Source organism: Zeugodacus cucurbitae, chromosome 2, assembly GCF_028554725.1.
Source record: "Zeugodacus cucurbitae isolate PBARC_wt_2022May chromosome 2, idZeuCucr1.2, whole genome shotgun sequence".
Lineage (NCBI taxonomy): Eukaryota > Metazoa > Arthropoda > Insecta > Diptera > Tephritidae > Zeugodacus > Zeugodacus cucurbitae.
Window position 1 is genome coordinate 46,136,173 of NC_071667.1, and position 26,010 is coordinate 46,162,182.

Sequence of the window (26,010 nt, forward strand, 5' to 3'; positions counted from 1 at the left end):
CGAATGTTAACATCGACGGCAATTTGTATTTTCTATGTTGTTACGATTCAAGTAATGTCGAGAGTGATTTTTGTTAAGTAAGGCTGAATTTATATCCAACGATTTCAATGAGTGTTATTTAATATTTTAATTTGCAGTAAAACCCAAATGGCATATAAACCATTTCATCATCGAATCTGACACACCAGTTTATGGTAGAAAAGTCTGTGAGTTTACCAACTAAGAATACAGTCGGATACTTAACCATGGAAGACATAATTTCTTCTTTGTTTACACAAACTGACGTTATTTTTATTTGACTAATAAATACTTGCCACCTTCATTCAGCTAATATATGAATTAAATTCTAAATTATCTTGAAAGATTCAAAATGTTTTTTATAAAGGTGTCCACGGTCTAAGTTCGTGTGTATAGTATAATAGTTTATAAAATATCTCACAAATTTACTGATATTTTCGGTATAAAGTCACTCAGAGACTCTGGAGTCTTAAAATTTCGGGATTTTGAAGACTATTATTAGATAAGGGATGTCACATTTTGAAGGCATTACTATTTGTTTAAAGTTTATTACGATGGCCAATATAACGGGTAGTCATTGTTAATATCAGCTATAATTTTCTATAATTGAGAGCTGTGTAAATATATAAAACCTTTCATAGGGCTCACTTTTCAAAACATTTTTAACTACAAAAGCTATATCCTACTATGATCCCCTGTGCCAAATTTTACTTTTATAGTTATTTATACCACTTTATAGCTTTTCGCTTAACGTTATTCTATGAGCGTATATATGTATGTATGATCTCTCTCGTTTCTTGCGTAGAGTCATTTATAAAAAGTAAAATGAGGAAAATTCGAACATGACATTTTTGTGTAATGAGCAAAAATTTGATAACAACCTCTAGCCTTTGATGTTCGTTGTCTTTCTCTCTGATTATGTAGGCGTTGGAAACGCTCAGAGTTCGACTCCCTAGTGCGAGCTTGTATATTTCGATATTTTTTTCTTCAATCCGTACTCAAATATCTACCGCGTACTTGGGTCGTTCTGAAATTTTGTTCAGCAATCAGCTGTGATGGCTCAATAATCGATTTTCGCACATGTGCTTGTAAATTATTTGCTTAATACCTATAAAAATTTAATTGAAAAATCATAAGAAATACTCGAGTCGCTACGCTGTTTGGATAGTTCAAAGTAACAATATATTATTTACTGAAAAAATTAAAGTAAGATGAATTTAGTTCTGAAAAGAACTGAATATTAGTTCTGATCATTTTTCATGTCCATAAAATATTCAGAGTGGCAACATGTGCGAAAATCCCGTCGGATAATCCATGCTTCCGACGTTTTCATGTTCTTTGGGTTAATTGTAATTTAGCGTTGTGAGATTCAAATCAAAAACTCTAACAATATGTACCACGCGACCACGCGACAAATTTCAAATAACTTACATTTTTAAACTCGTGATTCTTTCGAATGGATTAATACCGAAATATAAATAACGGATTTTATAACGGTGGTATTTGAATACATTTTTATATAAAAAAACACTTATTGTGACATAACTATAATAGTTAGACATATGCTGTCGCGATATTTTTTGTAGATATTGATATGTTATTTAATATTGTAGAAAATACTGTTGTTCTATCATAAATAGTTTTCTCAGCGCATTCGACGAAAGATGTAATAGGGCACTTTTTTACAACTTGGATTATGTTAGTTAATGATTTTCAGTTTCAGATTAAGATTCTCCATCACGGAGTCTTTTTGATACCCTCACCTGGGAACTATTTCCAGACAGTTGAGATTCTAGCAATAAATACTGCCTATATTACTCGGGTGAATGTAGCTTTTCAATGGTGAAAGAATTTTTGAAATCGACACAGTAGTTTTTGAGTTTATTGATTACAAACAGGCATACAAATCTTTTCTCTTTATAATAGTTGTATAGATACGTGTACTTGTATACATACATATATAGATATGGAAGATTTTGCTGAAAATCAAAGTGGTGCATATAAAGAACACATTCGATTATCCCTAAAATTTCTGAAAAATACCATATTGGATGTAAACTAACTTGTAATGAACAATAAAAAAATATTTCGCTTTCCTTATACGTCAAATCAGGGAGAATCGCTTTTCATCGAGCTTCAATTTTTTTACACTTACCAAAGTTTCCCAAACCTTCATCCATTTGCAATCAAGTATATTGAATAATATTTCCGTTAAATTTTTACTAAATTTTATTGGCAATCGGCTATTATAATTATTAAGTATAACAATGATAATAATAAATATAAATAATTTAATTGAACTGTAGTGACTAAAAGTTCGCCATTCAGGCTTCAACTTAAAAGTTAAAATATACAAATAAATAGCAAATTTATTCCTCTACAATATAATAAATATAAAATAAAATTTATGAATATTTAAATATTTTCAAATTTTTCAATTAACTTAAAGCAGAATAAATCGATATTATTGCTTATATCCTAGATAATACTACAAAATTAATAACAAAGTTCGTTTTGTATGTAAAGCAAAATAAATAAATAAATTAAACTAAAAGCACAAATATACTTGAAAATTTCTATTTCGAAGCTCTTCTAGTTTAAGTACTATTGCTGCAGTAATGTATTTTTACTTTAAATTTAATATATATCAAATAGCATGAGACCTCTTCACTTTTAATGCAATTACGGGTAATAAAAGTCTAACTCAATAGTTCAATCTTCTTTGATTTATTTAATTGAGTGTTCTTGTGAAGGAGTCTTATATGAGACATACATACACATAAAAATATGCCAGCACTTGTCCCGAACAAATGGAGAACTAAACTAAACATGTATGCTTTACTAACTTCAGTTATTCGTCATACATATCTAAATAAATAAATAAATATAAATAAATATTTATTGTTATATAATAGATATTATTGTTATATAATAGATAATTGTTATATAATAAATTAATATAACAATAAATATAGGATATATAATTTCATACGAAAGATTTATGCTCAAGTATTTACAAAAACTGTTTTTCATTAAATTAATTTTATTTTCATTTTCATTTCTCATAGTAAATTCGTAAGGGTGTACATTTGGAAACTTTTAACTCTCTGCGCTGACAAGAGCCTCGTCTTATAGTGTTTTCTTTTTTACGACGAGCCTCTAAATTTTTACAAAATTTATTCGAATATTACTAGTGCTTTGAATACTGAGCAATATTTTTGTGTGACGAATGAATTCTGGATGGTTTGTTAAAGTTCTATGTACATGATTAATTGATTCGTGATTTAGCTTTCTCTCTACAAATCTTTGCATACATAAAGGCCACACTGAACTCGTACACACACAAGTATGTGTGCTTGCATGTCAATGACCTCAATTCTCGCTCGTTAATCATTTTCCTTTACGCACATTCACTTCGTCTGCTACATTTTGTCAGCTGCACATCAGTGGATACGGTGCTGCTAACCCTTACTAAGTAGGTTGTAGTAGCATGCCCATCTACGTCAACTTTCGTGCTGACACCAATTTGTTGATATCGTGATATGTTGAGACCATCGCTGGATTTTCGAAATCTTTAAATTCCTGGCAACGATCAAACGATTTTTCACAATCAATGCCATCCTGCCCGTCCTTGGCGGCGCGCATATACTTGAAGAATCTCAAAATATCCGGATTATCAGAGGTTGGTTTGCGCAGCTCATTCAACTCACTGCAAAGAATATAAAAACAAACCGAAATGAACCAAATGAGAAATGATAAGAAACAGTTAAATCACAAAATTCCACATGTTTGCCAAATAAATACAAATTATCAAAGGGGATTTTCCCATAAACTTCAGCAGACATTTGTACAGGCGATGTGTGATGCCTTGCTGTGAACTTTAAGGCAAAAGCTCGTTGTTAGCTGTATATTCACACACATAAGCATACAACTACAAAGTATAAAATAAAGTTGTACATACAACACTTCACTGCCTCAAATACTATTGGCCACACTCTAACCCCCAATCTAACATTTTATTAAACTTTCGGTTTGGGTCCAAAGGTTGCCGTGTCGTATGAGTAACCCGCTTTGAACGCCAGATGTTCTGCATATATGTATGTATGTATGTGAGTAAAGCTGTTTCTTTTGTCTTTTGCTCATCTGAGTGGGCATTACAAATGCATAAACTCACAAGTACGCCGGTAAAGTGGCTGGTTAAACGGCTTTGTTAAATCACAAATACAAAACGTAATCAAACAGAGGATTGAGTGAATTTATTATGTAGGATAAAGGCTGCTTAGGGAAGATAAGAACATTTTATTTGGAATCAAAATAGCCCGTTTAAATTTTTTCAACAACCGAATGTATAGTTTGTACAATAGTACTGTTCTCATTGATGTATTGAACAATAGTGCAGTATTTTGATTTGAAGTATAAATTTAATTGCTTTTGAGAATAATTGAAACACATTTTCATGTACATAAATCACACTTTGAGGTATCTATTAGAAAATGTGGTTTTTAATACATAGGAGATTCAGCAGATACATATGTTCAAAAAACTCAGTTTTATTACTTTCAGATTTCCGTCATAAATATACCAATATGAAACTAGTTGAAAACTTATGTACACTTCAGATTGCCAGAAGTTTTAATTCCAAAATAACACAAATCCGGAGCGAAGCGTTTCATACTCTCAGCTCCACCTCAGAAATAAACTAGCACACATTTCAAGCACTAACTGCCTACAAATAATATTGCCTACTTTTAGGCATATACATGACTGATACATGAGTCATACTTATTTTCAGACAACACTTACCGCGATAATTGCGCTGACACAAGGTTACTATAGGGCGCGTATTTCGCTGGATTCGCATACATTAGACAAATCAGTTTTTCCCTGCAGTTCTCGTTGTCCGAATTTAATTTCAGTTGTGCAAACACCGAGTCCAAACGTGAGAGCAGCGGACTGTAGAAGGGGTCGTAGTTGGAGAGTAGCAGCGATGAGGCCGGCACCTTTTGGAAAGTCTGGAAAGTGTTTGTGTTTGCCGGTGCAATTGGCTTTGTACGCAAAGGTGCGCCAAGTCCACCGCCGCCTAGCCCACCACCGGAGAAACTGCCTGAGAGCGAACCGGAATTTTTAAACGATGCTGAACCTATGGTCTGCAGTGCACTCAAGTAGGTGTCGGGCATTTTGTTCTGCTGTTCTATGCGGTTTATGCCACCCGCCGAATTGTAGGTGTAGTGAGTTTGTGAGGCCTCTGCGAATAATTTACAATAAAGAAAGATAGCGTATTTAATGGGTAAACTTACCCGCTTGATTGTAAGCGTATCCATCCTCTTTTGTGCCCTCCTCAATTGCGGCAAACTTGTCATCATCGAAATTGATGCTATTGTCACGGAAGTCGAGATCCTGAGGAGCTTCTGCTGGACGTATGAAGAGCGGTGCAGAACCGGAGACAATGCCTAAAAAACAGGTATATGAATATTTACCGTTTTACTTTTAAAAATATTATACTACTGGGAACTAAAGGTATATATATATTGATATATCGTTGCAAAAATATTCTCTTTTGACATTTCTCTTCAGTAAGGTTTGCGATTTCATCATAGAAATGTATACAATCCAACAACGAGTCGAAATTATTAAAATTTAGTACCGAAATTCAGAGTCAATTGCCACAACTTTAAGAGCGCTATGTCCAATTTATGGTCGTCATAATCGTACTGTCAGATCAACAATTGAGTGTCTAGTGGAAAAATTTGAATCCACAGGCACAGTACACAGGCGAATTTTGCGAAAGATCTTGGCCTACATTCTTAAAAGTACAAATTAACACTAGAAGTGAAACTGCTGAAACTGAATCGTCCTATGTTCGTGAATTAGGCTCAGCAACAACTTGAAAATTATACGGATTTTCATCGAAAAATCCACTTCAGCGATGACTCCATGAGTTACCATTGCATCCCGTAAAAAGTACGGTTTGCTGTGGTTTATGAGTCAAGTAATTCCGAGTTGCTCAATTTTAAATTTAAAGCGAAATAATTTCAATATTTAAAGTGATCTGTTGGGGGGTTAACATGATTGCAAGCGCCCAGAAGCAACGATTTCTCGCTTGTTAAAGCACGCATAATTTGCTTAAATATGTATTTCTCCAATGGCCAATAAACGTAAAATTAAAATCACTTGCCGCTTTTGATCTGATCAGCAAATTAAGTTTGCGCCAAAATAATGACCTTAGAGCCATTTCGGCCAGATGTTTTGCACATTAAAGCAATTTACCCCGCGTTCAATTAATGTTACTAATACGCATAATTACACAACGCGCTTGTAATTCTCTGTCGGCTGTTTAACACTCACCCGACTGTGTTGAGTCACACTTACCCTTGCCCAGGAACTTGGTAAATGAGCCAATCAATACTGGCATGAACATAGCCAAAAGCAGCGATTTCAGCACCTGTAAGCCAATATAGACTGGCCACAACGCCTTTTTCAAACCTAGATAAAGTAGTTAACAAAAAAAAAAATGAATTATCGAAATATACGCAAAAGACATATTAAAACGCACCTGAAAAGAAGAGCAGCCTTCCCGATTCCAAGGCACGCGGTATATTCACACTCACTTCGCCACTCGACTTGCGCATAACGGCCGGCAGTGAATGCTCATGGTGGTGCAGATGGTGGTGATGGTGATGGTGTGGGTTTGGGTCAGCATGTCGCGTCGGACGTTCCTTGTGCGGTCCACCGACAGTGGTGTGATTTCTTTGTAGTGCATTCACCAATTCACTAGAAGGCTCATATTGAGCTTTGTTAAAGAAATTCTCAGCATATTCGACTAACAAGGCCTCCAGCTCCTTTATGTCGCCACCGACTACATTGTGAGAAATATCCGCAAAGTCTGTTGCTGTTGCTGTGGACTGTGGCTTAGTATTCACTTTGTGGCCACTTTGTATCTTTCTTTCTTCTGGAGTTATCTGGTCAGCTGCATAGGACTTCGACAACGCCTTGCGTTTGTGTAGCATAACTGTTGCCGTTGTTGGGATTTTAGTTGGCGTGCCCACCTTTTCACCTGTTTCTGCCACAGCTTCTGGTATGCCATTTGTTTGTTCCTTCAACTTTGGCACTGTCGTTCTTTCAGCCGTAGTTTTTATTGTTTCGTCTGTAGCCTCACTGACATCCCTCACCATACTGGTATTGTTCTGTGTTTTTAGTGTATTGACATTCGCTTCAGCGCTGTCGACACTGTTTACCTTCTGCCCCATTGTCATTTGGACGCGCAAGTCGCTTGGTATCGGCTCGAACACGCGATACTGACCTCCTTTCGTAAACACATTTTGCGCAATATATTCCGGACTAATGTCCTTGGGGATAATCGGCCGGAAACTATTGTTATCTTCATTGTTCACTTCAGCCTCACCGGGCAACGGTTGGCTATATTGCGCCGCTCGCATCGCTTTGTGTCTGGCTCTGGTATCAAAGTGAGTGTTGATTATTCCCCTGCTGAGAGGGTGTGATGTTTGCACTGCTGTCGCGTTGGTAATTGCGCCGCTGTGACACATCAGTAATGCTGCTATTGTGAGAAGTAGAAGAGTCCCTGGCATCCTGACTTGTGCGCTGATGTTGAAGGCAATATTTTTGTTGGTGGGACAAGTGACACAGGAGAGTCGTCGTCGCTGTTGAGCGTGTTTTCTGCTTGTATTTTTGGTACTGTTACGTTGTCGTTGATACTCGTTTGTAAGTATCACTGTTGTTATTGTTTTGTGTTTTATGTGCGTTCTCATAACGGTTTCAGCCATGTTTGCTAACTTATTCGGCCTCTGCTCTTCTGATGACATTACTAAGCTTGCCACTTCGAATACTATCGTTCGGTTGTGAATTATGTCACTACTGCCACGGTGTGTTTGCTAGTTTTCCACAGTGCTGTTTCACTTTATTGTCCTCAACTGCATGTTATCTACCTCATCACGGAAAAATGCGGCTGGAGGACTAAATTTGCTGGCTATAACTTGTATTTATCGTCTGCTTTTTTTTCGCTGATTTTCTTCTTCTGGTTCGTGTGAGATTATATTAAGTCAATTTGTATCCTAAAATGGTCAGAAGAAAAAAGAATAAAGAATTTGCTTCAATCAACAAATCGCCAAACAAAAGTTAGATGAGTGCTAATATTTAATTGTGTGAACAGTTAACTGAAGACATAGTGGTGGTTGTAAATATCAAGTTAATTACTCAAAAAGAGTTTTATATGCGTTGTATATACATATGTATAATTAAAGGCTGCTTCATATTTCTTGATTTTTTTCGTTGTTAAATAACCACAGAATCAATTAAAGGGAATATTTTTACATCTCTTCAGATGTTATATTCCCTCATACATATATGTATGTATACAACACAATATAAAAGCATAAAAAATAGTATTAAGTAAAATACTACTCTATGACTTAGCAATAGAAGATACTTTATTTCTTTATGCATTAAAGTTAAGGAAATGTTAAGGCACATACAGTGTCGGACAAAACTCATTGGACTAAATCGAGTCTCAGACATATTCTGTCATAACTTTTTACATGGATGCATTAGAAGAATAATTTTGCAAAAGAAAGATCGCATATTCTATATTAAGAAACAATTCAATTTTATTTTTCAACTTTTATGTACAATTTATAACTTATAACAGAAGGGAAAAAAGTAAAAAGTTCTCGCGACATAACTCATTTGACTTTAGCTGAATATGAAAATAAATTCGTTTTAAATTAATATTTTATTGGGTAGCCATTATTTTTAATGATTGCAGCACATATTTTAGGCATAGATGAAATTAAATTAGTAATATATGCATCATTTATTCCATTCCAGGCTTGTTTCAGGGCATCAAATAGCTTGTTTTTATAACCGTGGACCTGTTTCCTATTAATCTGCCTGTTGACAATTTCCCATAAGTTTTCAATCGGGTTTATATCAGGAGAATGGGCGGGCCATCTAATAACACAAACTTGTTCTTCCAAAAGCCATAATCGGCCTACTGAGTGTACTATTCGCAAAACCGTCACCCTTCTTGAGACCCAGTATTCATTATTGAATAATATTCGACCGAATAGACCACGTCCACGGCGCAGTGAAGAAAATATAGCCGCCGTAGCTGAAAGTGTACACGAAGACCGATATTCGACCGAATAGACCACGTCCACGGCGCAGTGAAGAAAATATAGCCGCCGTAGCTGAAAGTGTACACGAAGACCGTGGAGAGTTGATTCGGCGCCGTTCGCAACTCGGACTGTTATCGCGCCATGATAACCGATATTTGATACATGAAATTGAAGCCCGAGATCTCGGCGACATTAGGTTTCAACAAGACGGCGCAACTTCCGGCACATCGCATCAATCAAGTAAATTTAGAAGTCTGTTCAACCAAGTTTGAAGAAAAAGCAATTTCGATAAACGTTTTGTTGTCAAACGATTGCGTTTTTCGGTCGCAGTTGCACCCGCTTTTGAGAAAAGCCGCTCAGCTGGTACAGAGGTACCAAGTAGATGACAATACTTTTTTGAAAGTCCGTACAGTTTGGGTAAACGGTTTTCATTTCTTCCCAAGCCTAAATAGTGTCTCGACTTAGTTCTAATACCTGACAATTCAAATAAAAGCTCAATTCCTCTTGTGGAGATGTAAAATCGTTGTCCTTCCTCCTTCTTTTGTGCACTAGAATGCACAAAATGGTGTCAGTGTCATCATCATTTAGGGAAACATTGTCTTTACTCCTAGATTGCAGAGTCTAATTTGTACACATATATTTATATATAACTAGTAGAAATTTAAAATGTAATACTGATTGCTCCAACTTACCACCAATTTGCAGGCTACAGTTGCATGCTTTAATTTTAAATGCTGCAACATATTTGATGTGTTATTAGAAAATTGTAAATTTTTGCAGCAAAGTTGACATTTAACGTTGCATTGCTTATTTTATTAAAAAAATGTCCACACTTCGATTTTAACTGGCGCCATTGCTCTTCAAACAACTGAACGTTAAATGCGTTTGACTTAACTGTAAATGCAGTGTTACCAGACATTCATTTGTTGATATTAAACTACGTTGACATATTAGAATTTAACTATGTTTACACCGTTTGCAATTTCGACTCTTGTAAAATGTATTAAATTTCAAAATGCTGTTTGCGATTATTTTGCAATTACTCGAGGAATAGTCGAGTAATTAGAAAAGGTGTTTCGATGCAATTAAATCGTAAATTGAATGAAAATAATCGAATAATTTAATCAAATGATTAATCGTTGCCATCCCTACTCAGGACTACCCGTTAGCTTTGTAGTCCATGTCGTAAAGTCTTAGTAAAAACGATTTTTATATAAAATGTGTCACGACCAAGTTCATTTCTCCGCTGCTTGGCTGCAGCCGGGTCTGTTCTGCTCTTTTTATTTTCTATTGTTATCCACATAGCAGCCATTTTTTAAGCTTCACAAATACTATTGCGATTTTTCAATCCTTGGTATTACAAAACTTTTTGTTGGAGCAAAACGGTATAAAAAATGTTATATACATTTTTTTCGTCTGCGCTTGCAATTCTTCAAATATGTAAGCTACCATGTTCAAGTGTGCGTTCAGCTGATTTTGGTTATATTTAAAAATCATGTTCTGTTATTTTTGTAACATATATCAACAGTCGGCATTCATAAATATAAAAATGTAAAATGTTTTAAGGAAAATGACTCTTATATATAATATTTTTAGTTGAGTTTGCAGGTTGAGAAATTATGTTATCACAAACACAGTTTAGTATAAAGGCATAAACTGAAGCAGAGAAATGCGGGGTTATACCGGAAAAATACGTTCTGTATAAAAAATACTGATTAATATAAATCTTGATAAAACCGATACATAAATATCGTGTTTCTTTTATGTCTAATATAAGTATTTTTTTTTATTAGAGATGCAATTACTAGCCCTGGTGGTCATATACTCGTAGAAGGATCGAATAGATCGGTTATAATATTTTTGAAAACTGAGTACTAACCTGGCTATATATATATATGTCTATAAATATTTAAATTATACAGATTTTAAAAACGAGTGTTGCCATATTTACCAAACTGACCTGCTTTGAACCCGGGATCTTCATAATGAATGGTAAATTCAATACAGAATGGTAAATAAAATACAGGAATTTGGAGGTCAGCTCAACAGAATCCATTTTTTGTAGTTTTACGACGCTTACTAACCCACTGACTTGTATATGACATAAGATTGAAGTTTCAAGTGTAAGCTTGAAGCGTATTCGCTCTGGAAAGCAGTTGAGATAACTAAGATATTGAACATCTGGACCATATCCTCGGCGGAAAGAAATTTGAAATTTCGTATAAAGAAGTTTCGCCGCTACGGAGACCTTATTTTCAGACTTGTAGAAAAGTAACTTATTGGGCCGCCTACATAAATATCAGATTTTATTATTTTGCAATGGATCACTCATTATTTAACCTAGGAATGATGAGTATTGTAAATGAATACGAAATTTTCGCAATAAACTTCAATTTTTATTTTGTATTTCTGACGACTTCACTTAATTAGTTCAAAGAAATAGCTGATTTTTACAGCTAAAATCAATAGTGATCCAAAAACAAATCAAATGACAATAAGAGTTCACGAAAATAGCAATTTAATAATGTTTGAAGAGAATAGATAATATATACAAGTTTTTTTACAAAATACATGAAAAGATTTCAAATGGTAGTCTATTAAAGTGCTCCATATTTTTCTTTGTCATGTCTTTATGTATGTATATATATAATATATCTATGTCTGCATGTGTGTGGAGTTTAATGTTGCCAAATTATGCCGAAAGAATGACAGTAATTTACTGGACCACGAAGCAAATAAAAATGCAACAATAAATGTGAGATATGGCAAGGAGAAAAAATGGAAAACAAAATTAAACCAAAAGAAAATTGGCTGAAATTAAAAAAACGCTTTAATGGCATTTTATGTACGCAAATACTTAAAACTGTACATATGTACGTTTGTACGAGTATGAAATATTTGGCGCCAAAGGCCCCTGCTGCATGTGAAAGTGGGCGAGGTAAGTGTATGAAATATAGAACGTAAGTGGCAACCTGAAAGCATACTCGAAGCCAACTCAAAAGTACAGCTATACACTTGTAAGTGTATACGAGTATGTATGTAAGTAAATTGAAGAGCGCACCTGCTTCTGTTTGGCGCGCTGCCGCCCGGGGCGTGTACAGTGGCAAAATATGAGCTACAATTAAGTTGATTATGAAGTGCGATTTATTTGCAAAAACAAAACAAAAAACAAAGTGGAAATTAAAATACATGAGTACCCCATTCATTTTGTTGGAGTTTTTGGGTTGCTGCTTGAAAACAAATGAAAAGAAAGTCACAAAAGGAAAGAAGAAAGCAAGAGAATTGCTAATTATATTTCACTTTTGTGAAGGATTTATTTTAAATTTCTTCAAGCTTCTTTTTCAGTTGTGATTGCTGTAAGTGATAACTATGTTTTATTGCAACTCCCACTTTACTTTTGGATTCCGAGCGCAATCAAGAAAGTTTTCGAAAATATTTTTTAATGTCAAAAAAAATAGATATCTTTGTTTCTCTTAATATAAATAAGGTTTTATCAAATGTGAAACACAAATTATTTAATATACAGACCGGATTTTTCTCATGTTTGAACTTCACAATATAGAGTTGGCAACAAACTGTAAACTTTGACACACCGTTGTTAGTGTGAAAAAATAGGCAATAACATAATATATGATGTATTTATTACGCATATATTTTAACTAGATCGTTTTAAATTATTTGTCAGGAGTAAAAGGAGGAATTATTTGAACTATTTAATGTTTCTAAAGACTAATTAAGCAGTATTTAAACACAACAAAACAAAAAATGTCTTTTACAAATTCATATAAGATTTCAAAAAAATTATGCTGTTCACAGTTAAGTGTTATCTTCCCAGGCAATAATCCCGTATTTGCCGATATCTATTTTGTTCTTATTTTACGTGAAAAACAATTTCACCACTATGCCCGCTGTGTTGGGCGTGTTTATTAATTGTGGCAAACTGGCATATCTGATCAGCTGACTTTATTTACATTATCTCATTTTGGATATCTCAGCAAACATTGAGAAGTCTAAGTTACTTGTTACGAAATTTAGTAATAAATCACTGTAGTATGGAATTATGAACAATTGATTTTTTCTGCTACAGATTTTAATTTCCTCGAAGAGTGCACGAAAGGTCCAGTGTTATTTAATATTTCTTCTCTTTATTGTTTAACTGTCTACGGTTTCCATCTCCCTCTCATTACACTCAAGTACACTGCACACTATGTGAACTTATTCGTTTATACAAAGGCAGGCAATTTGTTCACCTTTCTTTCCACCACGTGTGCTTTGCACTTTGGTGTTGTAATTTTCGTTTTATAACTTCACTAAATGTGCTGCATTGTTGCATGCAATATTTGTGCACGTTCATGCGTATTTTTGTTGTTGTCATTTAATTTGCTAAAGAAAGTGAAAATTGGCGCGCTGGCGGGGCCATTCGCCTGCAGCGATAATGCTTTATTGTTTTTCATTCGCTTCTGTGTATGTTTTATTGCTGCTGTGCAATCGAGAAATGCCGAGTGTTTGTTGTTTATTTGTTTATGTACTTTTTGCAGCTAACTGTTTGGGTAATTTTTGCCATAATTTAGCTGCCATTGAATCATTTCGCTTTCACGGCGCCAATTAAACCGTCAACGTGTGTGCCTGCACGTGAAGTATGTTACGAAAACATATTTACTTAAAATGTAATTTAATTTGATGCATATCACATGCCAATTGCAATTGTCACATAAATACATATGTGTGCCTGTGTTTGTTGTAGTGTGATATGGCAATGCCTGGCCATTACGCAACAAAGCCGTTATCTGCTTTGACATATCATCCTCCGCAGAAGAATTGCATGTTCACTGAGTTATATTGCATGTGTGTATGTACATGGTTATGTAATTATATTGCCTCTGCTATCACGTTTCTAACATTTTAATTTGCACATATACCGCGAATGTTGTAATAAAAATGTCATCGACTTAATTGCCCACATGTTAACGTGCACTTATATTTATTTATAACTGTACGTACATATGTATGTATGTATGCGCGTACGAATATCTCTAATCATAATCATTGTTACCGCACTAAATAATTGTACTCATTTTTGTAAATTACAAAATTGGTTTGCCTAGTTTTTAATGCGATAATCGTAATACCGCTTTATGTAATACTTTATCTAATCTATGTGGCACAATCAAAAACATGATTTGGTGGATATCTTTGATGTTAAAAATAAAGAATTAAAGAATTCACCGGATAACTCGAATAAAAATTAAGATATCTTGACGAAACGAAATGAGAAAAATTGGGTCAAGAATTACCTCAGCCCTCATATACTATATATGATGATTTTCGTTGTTCTATTGGACTTTATGCCGAATATATGGGTCAAATTGTGTGTTATCTTTATAAAAGTGCATGAATAAATTGCGAGAGTATAAAATTATCGGTTGCACCCGAATTTAGCCTTTCCTTACTTGTTACTATATTAATTTATTCTTTATTTATGGACTGATTTTTGGGATAAGATTAACCGAGAAGATTGATTAACCATTTCAGACTGCATTTTAGACTAGAAAGACGTGCGTAAGAATTTATCCTTGTTTGCCACCAAATCTTGCTAAATCTCATTTCCTTACAAAGTTGTATTCAGTTATGCCCGTAATTTGAATCATTTTTATATATGTGAAAACATAACTCTATACCTGTTAAAGGGCTATCGTTGGTGAAACTATATAATTTTGATTTACACTCTTGAAAACTGTGTAATTATGATTTCTATTCCAAATTGAGAGGAAACCGAAATAATTTGGTCTAATGTGCAATTAGGGTCCCAAAAACATAATTCAATAGGTGGAATAGTGAAGAGAAAGTTTTCGCTGTTCAATCCGCACGTAAAAGCAATTTTCTCAAAAATGCATTTTTCAAATCGGGCTACGACAGTACTTTAAGACTATCCCACGTATTCACTTGAAATTTAATAAATTTCACCGTAACATTATATAATGCAGTTTTCTTTTATTAGGCAATTATTTATAAAAAGTTAGCCATTTCGAGAAACATGGATTTAAAGCTAGTTTAAATTTTGAGAAACAACTATATAAATAGTAAATATAGGCACTACCAAGACTTATCTGTTTTATATTTTGTTCCATATAGCATGAGTTTCTAGATTCTCTGTCAACCGAACAAGCTGATACCGAAGATTGGTCTAAGATTTTGCATCAAAATGTCGATAAATAAAAGTTATTGAGTCTGAAAGAGAAAAAGTCTATTCCTTTTCCATTACTCTCAGAACAAATTATCAAACTTAGTCTTTAGTCTGACCTATCCTTAAAACCCTCCAACAATATACACAATATTTAGACAAGACGTTCGTAGTATACATTCCGTTATAAAGGGTGATTTTTTAAGAGCTTGATAACTTTTTAAAAAAAAAAAACGCATAAAAAACAAAATCTCATCGGTTCTTTATTTGAAACGTTAGATTGGTTCATGACATTTACTTTTTGAAGATAATTTCATTTAAATGTTGACCGCGGCTGCGTCTTAGGTGGTCCATTCGGAAAGTCCAATTTTGGGCAACTTTTTCGAGCATTTCGGCCGGAATAGCCCGAATTTCTTCGGAAATGTTGTCTTCCAAAGCTGGAATAGTTGCTGGCTTATTTCTGTAGACTTTAGACTTGACGTAGCCCCACAAAAAATAGTCTAAAGGCGTTAAATCGCATGATCTTGGTGGCCAACTTACGGGTCCATTTCTTGAGATGAATTGTTCTCCGAAGTTTTCCCTCAAAATGGCCATAGAATCGCGAGCTGTGTGGCATGTAGCGCCATCTTGTTGAAACCACATGTCAACCAAGTTCAGTTCTTCCATTTTTGGCAACAAAAAGTTTGTTAGCATCGAACGATAGCGATCGCCATTCACCGTAACGTTGCGTCCAACAGCATCTTTGAAAAAATACGGTCCAATGATTCCACCAGCGTACAAACCACACCAAACAGTGCATTTTTCGGGATGCATGGGCAGTTCTTGAACGGCTTCTGGTTGCTCTTCACCCCAAATGCGGCAATTTTGCTTATTTACGTAGCCATTCAACCAGAAATGAGCCTCATCGCTGAACAAAATTTGTCGATAAAAAAGCGGATTTTCACATTTCGAACCGAACACTGATTTTGGTAATAAAATTCAATGATTTGCAAGCGTTGCTCGTTAGTAAGTCTATTCATGATGAAATGTCAAAGCATACTGAGCATCTTTCTCTTTGACACCATGTCTGAAATCCCACGTGATCTGTCAAATACTAATGCATGAAAATCCTAACCTCAAAAAAATCACCCGTTACCAAAAGCTTTTCATCCAGCATAACTTCCTGTCAAAGGTGGCTGGTAAAGTGATTTATTCGAATTTTTTAGCTTAAGACCAAATCACTTTCTAACGACAATTATGAAGTACTTTGCGGCTTAATAAACCGATATGTAAAGAACGTATATACAATTTTTTACAAACACATATTTATAAAATACTTACAGATATGTGGAGTGTGTAAGAGTATACTTTGTTGCATGTACATATGTATTTATCAATATCATACAACAAAGAAGCTCCACGCACAACCTTGCCAGCTTGTTCACGTTTCCAAGTGCAAGGCAACAGAGCAAGTAAAAAGTACTTCGAAGAAAAAATTGAAGAGAAATTTCCATTTGCGAGCACAAACAGCGTTAGCATTGTGAAAACTTTTTACATTAACATTTAAATAAATTTTTGAAGTGACAAAGTTTGGCATGCCATGTTGACAACTGTGTTGCGTTCTGCTTCACAAGTCGCTCGCGGCAGACAACAAGTGCGCAACGGTGTCCAGCGGTAAATGGTATGCTGTATTACATTGTCTTTTCACTTTGCAATGATTTGTTCGGCATAATCTCTAGCTATCTGCACGGAAATGGTCAATATTTCGCGTTATTTTCACATTCCTGTAGCAATAACTTTTAGTCTATATCCGCAGTTTCCCACTGGTCGACACTGTGCTCAGCGGAAAGTATAAACTTTGTCGTTGTGCGGAACCGTTATGACATGCTGTAACTGAAATTTGTCTTTGTGCATAATTTTGTGTTAATTGGCTTGTAACTTGGTCGTGTCTTGTCGTCGTCTTGTTGATTTAATTACAAACAAAGTGGAACATATGTAGTGGATTGTGAGAGTATGATAGGAACATGGCAGACTGTTTCAACTTTAACTATCAACGTTTTACTTATTTTATTCTTTTTTATTTTTAAAGTTTGAAAATCAGAACGCACCTGGCATAGATTTCTATATGAAAAGTATATTGAGCTTGCCAGAATTGTTTTCTATTTATAAAAAGTGAGTTTACTATATTTCGTACTACCCAATGTCAAAATTGTTGCCCTTTAAAAGTGGTGCGAAGAGCTTCTCTCAAAAATATCGTAAAAGCCATTGGAGTCACATGGGTTTTGCCGCGTTAAAAAGGCCTATTTTCAATATTTTTTTATGTAAAAAATTATTTATTTAATTTAAACTTTTTTCGGTCTTATAGATTCATATTTAAAGAATAATTTCTAAAATTTTCAAAAAAAAAAAGTAAGGCAGGGCTAAGTTCGGGTGTAACCGAACATTTTATACTCTCGCAATTTATTTATTTAACTTAATTAATATTATATAATACACAATTTGACCCACATATTCGTCATATATGGGGCATTCTCTGGAAAAAAAGCCACTTGAAAAAAAAGTTCTTTATTTTCTTTGGCAATTATATATCTTATAGTACATATAAAACCTAAAATAAAACATATGGTTTTAGGTCTGTGTAACGCGGGGTTGCCTATTATAAGGGGCCAAAGTTTTTTGTAAAAAAATGTTCGAACCGCCATAACTTTAAAACTAATGAACATATTTTAAAACACCATGTGACATTTTTGTACAGAATTTCTCAAACTTTGAAACTGCATATCGTAAAAATTTTTAAAATTAATATTTCATAGCAAAAAATGAAAAATTTTTTTTTTTGGGATTTTTAACAACTTATGCCCCCTTTGATTTTTTCCGAAAATATCTTAAAATGTTCCTTATTTCATCACCTTTTTTCCCCCCAAAGGGAATTTTGGGACAGCAATATTTGTATGAGCTACAAATAAAAAACCAACTCAGAATATGATGAAAAATCAAAAATTTGAAAAATACAAAAAAATTTTAATAATATTAAAAAATAAAAAAAAACAAAAAGGGATTAAATACCTGCTACGTCCACGTCGTTAATCCTGGGTTACGCTAAATTATGATAATAATAGTGCACAAATCAATGATTTTTCATCATGTTCTGAGTTGGTTTTTTATTTGTAGCTCATACAAATATTGCTGTCCCAAAATTCCCTTTGGGGGGAAAAAAGGTGATGAAATAAGGAACATTTTAAGATATTTTCGAAAAAAATCGAAGGGGGCATAAGTTGTTAAAAATCTCAAAAAAAATTTTTTTTTCATTTTTTGCTATGAAATATTAATTTTAAAAATTTTTACGATATACAGTTTCAAAGTTTGAGAAATTCTGTACAAAAAAGTCACAAGGTGTTTTAAAATCTGTTCATTAGTTTTAAAGTTATGGCGGTTCGAACATTTTTTTACAAAAAACTTTGGCCCCTTATAATATGGCAACCCCGCGTTACACAGACCTAAAACCATATGTTTTATTTTAGGTTTTACATGTACTATAAGATATATAATTGCCAAAGAAAATAAAGAACTTTTTTTTCAAGTGGCTTTTTTTCCAGAGAATGCCCCATATATTATATAAAGTCCATTGAAAGTTGGACACCCTAATATTAAAAACATATGGTCCGATTTTGGCGATTTTTAGAATGGGGCTGCCACACTTTAAACGTAGTATTTGTGCACAGTTCTGCACTGATATCTTCACTAGTGCTTACTTTATATATTGTAAGGTAAACAAATCAGATCGTCTTCAAAGTTCTGGTATATAGGAAGTAGGCGTGGTTGTGAAGCGAGTTGGCCAATTTTAACAACATATTATTGGATGGTAAGGAAACTATTACAAACCAAGTTTCATTGAAATCGGTCGAGTAGTTCCTGAGATATGATTTTTGACCTATAAGGCGACGCCACGCCCATTTTCCATTTTGTAAAAAAATCTGAGTGCAGCTTCCATCTGCCATTTCTTATGTGAAATTTAGTGTTTCTGACGTTTTTCGTTAGTGAGTTGACCCACTATTAGTAATTTTCAACCTAACTTTGGTGGTGAGGTGGGCGTGGTTATTATCCGATTTTGTGGGCGTGGCAGTGGACCGATTTTGCTCATTTTTGAAAGCAACACTCTCATGGTCCCATGTGTTCCAAGTTTCATTAAGATTTCCCAATTTTTACTCAAGTTATCGCTTGCACGGACGGACGGACGGACAGGCATCCGGATTTAAACTCCACTCGACATCCTGATCATTTATATATATATAACCCCATATCTAACTCTTTTATTTCTTGGTGACACATACAACCGTTATGTGTACAAAACTATAATACCCTGTGCAACAGGTTGCGAGAGTATAAAAATTAAAACTCCTCCATTGTGACGTCATTTCCGGTGAATCCTCGGAAAAAAAGTATAACTCCTGACAGGATCATCCAAAATGAAAAAAACAAAAATATATGTTTTAGGTAAGACCATAAACTCGTGCACGAGTAAATTGTATCTCGAACACCTGTGCAAAATCATAATCATAAAGACCGGTTGAGTAGTTCTCGAGAACATTTGTCAACCAACACAACTGAAAACAGGGTTCCGAGAAAACCGTGTTTAAAGTTTTGAGTAACAATAATACCTGACTTGGAGCGCACACCTTCCAAAGGCTGTATCTCCGAAACTATTATTCAGATCGACTTTAAAATTTAGGATAATATTCTTGAGATGCTGTAGAAATTAATAAGGAAAAAAACAAAAAAAAAAGCATTTTTTGAATCCACGAAACCCATGAAACCCCTTAATGCAACCTTTTTCTTAGGAAAAATTTGAACAAAAATGTATTTTTGTATGATATAGTTTCTCAATTCGAAACTAATACATATAGAAGGAGAACTTTATGTGGAAATTGCTTTAAATCAAGCTTCGTAAATGCATACAAGAAAACTTAAACATTCATTTTATGGGAGGCAATTTTAAATTTAATCAGCTTATTGATATGCTTTTTTCGTTTCTATAATTTTGTTTTAATATATACAGTAGAATTCATTTATAACGACGTCGCTTATAACGACTAACCGTTTTTAGCGTCTATATTATTTACTCAAGTTAGGTGTAATAGTTAGATACTAAGTAAATGTAACCGTCTAGTGCGACTCCGGTTTCAGCGACAAACCGTTTATAGCGACATTTTTTACGATAATTCGTCCGTTTAAAACAACGCGCTTCACCGTTCAATTCTCCTTATTGGCGCGCGTAAATCACAGTTAGTGCCTGGACTCAACTCAAGCAAGGAACAATTTTTAACTGTTACAAACATGCTGGTTTTGTCTGAAGCAACGTCGAATGTACCATAACTTCAGATGATTTTAACGAAAAAGACGACGTACTGCTGAACATTTGGACGAAGGCTATTGATAAGCATCAGTTACCCATAACAAACGAGGACTTTGAACAATACGCACGTGTCGATGATGCTGTCGCCACTTGTTAAGAGCCGTCTGATGAAAACATTGAGGATAATATCATCGCAGACGACGCGGATAGAAAAGATAGCGACGTTGATGATGACGTACCAGAGTTTTATCCAACCTTGTGTGTATCTGAAGCTCTGAAGGCTGCGGAAACGCTTAATGTATTTGTTCAGACTAACTTTGATGATGACCATATGAAAACAATGATGTCAAGAATTCACAATGATGTCCGAAGTTCTTACTACCAAACAAAAGTCTGTCAAAAACAAACCCAAATAACAGATTTCCTACGTTAGTGACATTATTACAGTACATTATGTACTTATGTTTGTAATTTGGTATGTACTACTTATTTGTGTATAAGAATAATTAAAATAAACATAAATACCTAAATAGGAAAATCAAACTTTCGCATTTATAATACATAATTAAATACATATGTAAATATCCGTTTTATACGTCATCCGGTTAGTACGACTTAATATCGCCGGTCCCTTGAAGGTCGTTATATCCGGATTCTACTGTATATACTACTCGTGTATATAATTCCCAGTGCGGTGAGCATAATAGTGGGTCATAAAAAGGCACAATTCTCAATTACTATAAAGTGTAAAATGGTAATTTAAATATGCGATTTGGTTTATTAAATGCGAAAATAAATTCATATGAAAAAGAGATGAATTATTAAATTATCGTTTAAGCTTCGTAGAGCATTTATTTACAACATTGCGAATTTAAAAATTATTTAATCTATGAGATAAAATTTTTAATAGATGAAAAAGTCTACCCAGCTCTCGGTTATTAACTTTACTGAATGAGGAGAATGGAAATTTCGGTTATGGTACATATATTACCTATCTTAGGTCCGGGAAAAATTACCATAGAAATTAGAAACCAACAGAGATACTTCGCCGCGTTATTTCGGTTTGCCTCATGGCAACTAGTCTACCCTTCCACTACCCTTCTACTACTAAGTAAAATATGTTTTATAAATATTGGTTCCATTGAAGAAGTTCAGCGGTCTGATAATCGATATAAAGAGATTTCCAAGCAAAAGTTTTTCAATAAAATACCTGGTTAAGATTTTTCCTATAAATAAATCACTCCGGCCTAGCTTTCAAAACTCGCTTTTTGAAGTGGGCTGGGTAGTGCTCGTTTAAAGTGAAAGAAGTTGTTCAGCAATCTTATTTTCAGTACAACGAGTCTTAGAATATTAAATAATTGTCAACAATTTTATTTATTTAGTATTTTCATTTTAGGTATTTTGAGACTGAAGCTAGAAATTTTGAGTCTACTAAGTATTCTAGTTGTATACACGAGTAAGATTGTGAGTAAGCTATTCACGTTGCCCTCTATATACAAAGACTGTGAGTAAAGTTGTATTTTCTTCGCATGTTCGTGAATTTCCATAAGAGATGTATGAGTTATGTTCATTGATGTAATGTAAAGATGCAAAGCAAATAATGGTTGGAAAAAGAGACACGACCGGCATAAACACATTAGCCTAGTTAATCGCTCTGGCGTCTAAAAGCGACGTATGGACCTATGCTCGTAAATTAATTAAAGCGAAATATCTAAAGAGGAACATATGGCGCAGTACATATGCTAAGTAGATTTAGCTTGAGAGTAGATAGCAAACTAAAATTAGGCAACATAAGAAAGTATGCAGAAAGGCAGCATGTAAATGTAATAAAGAACGCATAAAGCCGCTGACCACACAAGTAGCAGTTCAGCAAAAACTATAGATATTTGTGCTTGTACACAATACATACTATAGGGTGCATATTATATAATAATCTTATTACATTATTCCTCTAATAAGATCTAGGGCTGTGTTTGTGTATATGTGCGCTTTGTTACTTTATCATTCTCTGGACTTTATGCGTCCGTTATTCCTTTGTCCGCTTTGTCTACTAAAAAATTACAGTCTTTTGTCGCTTAACAATTTTAAACTGCCCTTTAGAGTTCCGTAACCATTTGTCATCCAGTTTTTGAGCACTTAACCGGTTTACCTCAAAATTAGTTGCAACGCTGGTTAAGACATAATACTCACACATTCAAATCTACATATGACAATAGACCACGTTTAGTTTGGTTAATGAGTCAATGAAGCGCATTTTTTTACTTTCTTCACAATAAAAAAAAAAAAATAAAATAATAATATAAACTGTTTTTGATGTAAAAAGCGGACATTACATAATTTTCTACTGGCGTTTAACCGTATATTCGGGTCATTGTCATCTTCAAACACCTTGCAACAGGCGAATAGCGGCACGCTAACAACCGGCTCGGTTTTTAGTTTATACACAACGGGAATTGTTCATTACGGTACGAGCGGCGAAATTGGTATTAGAATTGTTTAGAATGTGGTTCTGCACCAATTCGCGCTTTGATTTACTCATACACTTATTATTGAAGAGTCGCAAGCTTGCCTGACTGTCCATCAGCGCAATATATAATCAATGGATATGAAAGTATACCAATTACTTTGTTTCTCTTAATAGTTGCAGAAATAAGTGGGCAAAGATACTACCATTTGCTGTACGGTTGTTAGTTATAAATATATAATTAATACCAATTTTACATATTGCACTTGATTAGTTTCGATTTTCTAACGACTTTGCATATATTATAGAGGTTGAAATCGGCTCATGACTTTTCTAACATTCGTATACCAAATATTCTCCGTCGTTTTAATCGACATTTTTCTGAATAAATTGGACAGTTGTTCAGATAAATATCTCAATGAAGTTGGGTGAGAATGTTTTGTAGGATGTTGAGAATTTCTTCGAAATATATCCGAACCTTCCGGTCCATACACTCATAATTCTTCGGTACTAAGTAGTTAAATCTTAAATTCTAAGTCATAATGATTTCAAACATTATACTGTAAGCGATTAACATTTTTTGCTTAACATTTCGCTTTCTTTCTATTCACGTGGCCATTCTAGCCGACTAATTTTACTTCACATCATACATCATCACATTGAAATGTGGTCGAAAGAATTGATTGAGATATCTTTAAAAAAATTCTATTACTTTATTTCACTTTAATAGTACGTAGTATTTAGCCAACCAAAGAAAAGCCACAATAATATCATCGTTTGGTAAAAAGACATCGCATGAACAAGAGTGTGGTTATTAATGACACCTCCAACTAGTCGTCTACTACTACTCCACTGCTTAGCTCAATTGTCGCAAGAATTCGCAAGGAGCAAAGCTATCACATGGCAGGAATAATTGTAATAGAGACGAATACAATGTGATAAGTGGACTTGTTGCCTTTTCCCCATTCTTTCACTCATGACATTGTGTGTCTCAATCTTTGCAATCCATTATTCTTGTATATTTTCTTTGCACAAAACTTGAATAATGGACTTGACAAAATCACACGCGTGTAATGTCTTTGGTAAAGAAAGTAGTTATTTTCGGAAGAATAATTTTCTTTGCGGTCGGTCATTGACTGGGTTGACTAAAACAAAGGCAAAAATTTTAATAAGAACGACAATTATTTTCAAAAAACTGGAAAACTATTTTTTACTACAATTCCTAATTTTTTTTTTCACATATTGAATGCTCTAATCCAAATAACACTGCTAATAACCGCTAAGAAGATATGTATATATATATATACATATATACATATATACATATATACATATATACATATATACATATATACATATATACATATATACATATATACAGTAAGTAAGCCCAAACTCGAAACCAAGCATATTTTGTTGTGAGCAATTACGATGTCTATATTTAATATCCATCAATTCTATTGCTTTGCGGCGCTAAATGCAATAAAAACAAATTCATTCTACGGCGAAGAAAAACACAGCACAACACACACCAGGCAATAATAATACTATAAGCGACTTATGTGCGTACACTCGTGCTTTAACTATGGCGAAGAAGACAATGAAGAGACAAAAACAGTAACAGTCACTCGATGGCCATGAACCGCATGATACAAAAAGGAAATCAAGTTTAAGGTCAGAGAAAAAAATTATGTGAAAAACGTAAAACTGTCATTGTGCATTGTAATTTAATAAATTCTCACTTATTTAGCTAACGCATTAATGACCGCCATTTAATAAAGAAAAACGAGCAGAAGAAAGATGGCATAATACCGGGATTAACACCGATGTCGATACTGAGCTGAGTGTCTTGCAGAAAATGCTGAATGAACGAGATTGCTTTGATGCGATTAAAAAGCTTAGTGTTCTTCTTAATTCCGTGAAAAAATAAAGCTAGCTTAAGCGAATATATATTCACAAATAAATCATTCGGATTTTCACACTTGGACACGGTATTTAATGCAAACTACTTTAATGTCTACAGAATTAGAATAAAGCAAGCATCACGGAACAACAACTATGTGTATGCTAATTCTAGATAAATAAATTTTCTATATGTTAGTAAGTAATATGTGTTTTTCAAAAACAATTTAATAATGTTAATAAGTTGGTTTAAAAACTGAATTAAATTGTGCGAGTTCTCTTTCGATGTCAACTAAGAGTGGCCAATTTATTCAAGCGCTCTAAAGTAATCGCTCTGCACTTACACAAGTCCAAATTTCCCTGAAACTTGCCTACACAAGTTATCGGCGCGCTTGTGAGCATTTACCGGCAAATCCGATGCTTCTCACTTAAGTCGAAACAATTAAGTTTCCATGCTAAACTTTGCCAAGCGCTCAACTGAAGAGAGCCACGCGCCATGCAAAGAAAACACTAGCGCGAGAAATCCAAACACTGCACATTGTTGTACAACAACTTCGTTAACAACTTTCACTTATAAGCCATAAATGCTCGAAATGGTTACTGGGGATTTTGTTCACTGTCATTTGCCGGTTCGATTATAGATAATCAACTTTTTTATTATTACTACTAAATAGTTTGGTAACTATCAAAAAATTCAGGCAGTCACTATGTATTGCTTCAAGTGTGCGTGTGAAATTAATAGCCCTCTTGGCATTAAATATTTGTTTTATGAATTGTGGCCGATTACCACTGTATACTGTTGAGTCATTAACTTTTTCACTTAATTTTTTTATGGATTACTTATAATAAAAAAGATGAAATTCAGTAAATTAGTTAAACATCGCATATAGAAAGGACTTAAACATATTTTTTGATTATGATCTGGATATCTTAGAAATCGGAAAATTAGTGGAGCGCAAAATGAACAGTTTTTTTGAATATG

General features: G+C 34.1%; 1 protein-coding gene across 2 annotated transcripts in view; it reads right to left on the minus strand.

Moving 5' to 3' along the window:
- Positions 1–3,484: 3,484 nt before the first annotated feature.
- The window catches only part of LOC105212386 (hypothetical protein), a 34,896-nt gene continuing 12,370 nt past the window's right edge, over positions 3,485–26,010 (minus strand). For both annotated transcript variants that reach the window (XM_011184325.2, XM_011184324.2), the window contains exons 3-7: positions 6,572–8,087; positions 6,388–6,501; positions 5,316–5,468; positions 4,822–5,263; positions 3,485–3,727 (exon numbers count right to left, since the gene is read on the minus strand). In XM_011184325.2, the coding sequence (XP_011182627.1) occupies positions 3,517–3,727; positions 4,822–5,263; positions 5,316–5,468; positions 6,388–6,501; positions 6,572–7,838 (2,187 nt within the window). In that variant the 5' untranslated portion in view covers positions 7,839–8,087 and the 3' untranslated portion in view covers positions 3,485–3,516. The remainder of the gene's footprint in view (positions 3,728–4,821; positions 5,264–5,315; positions 5,469–6,387; positions 6,502–6,571; positions 8,088–26,010) is intronic.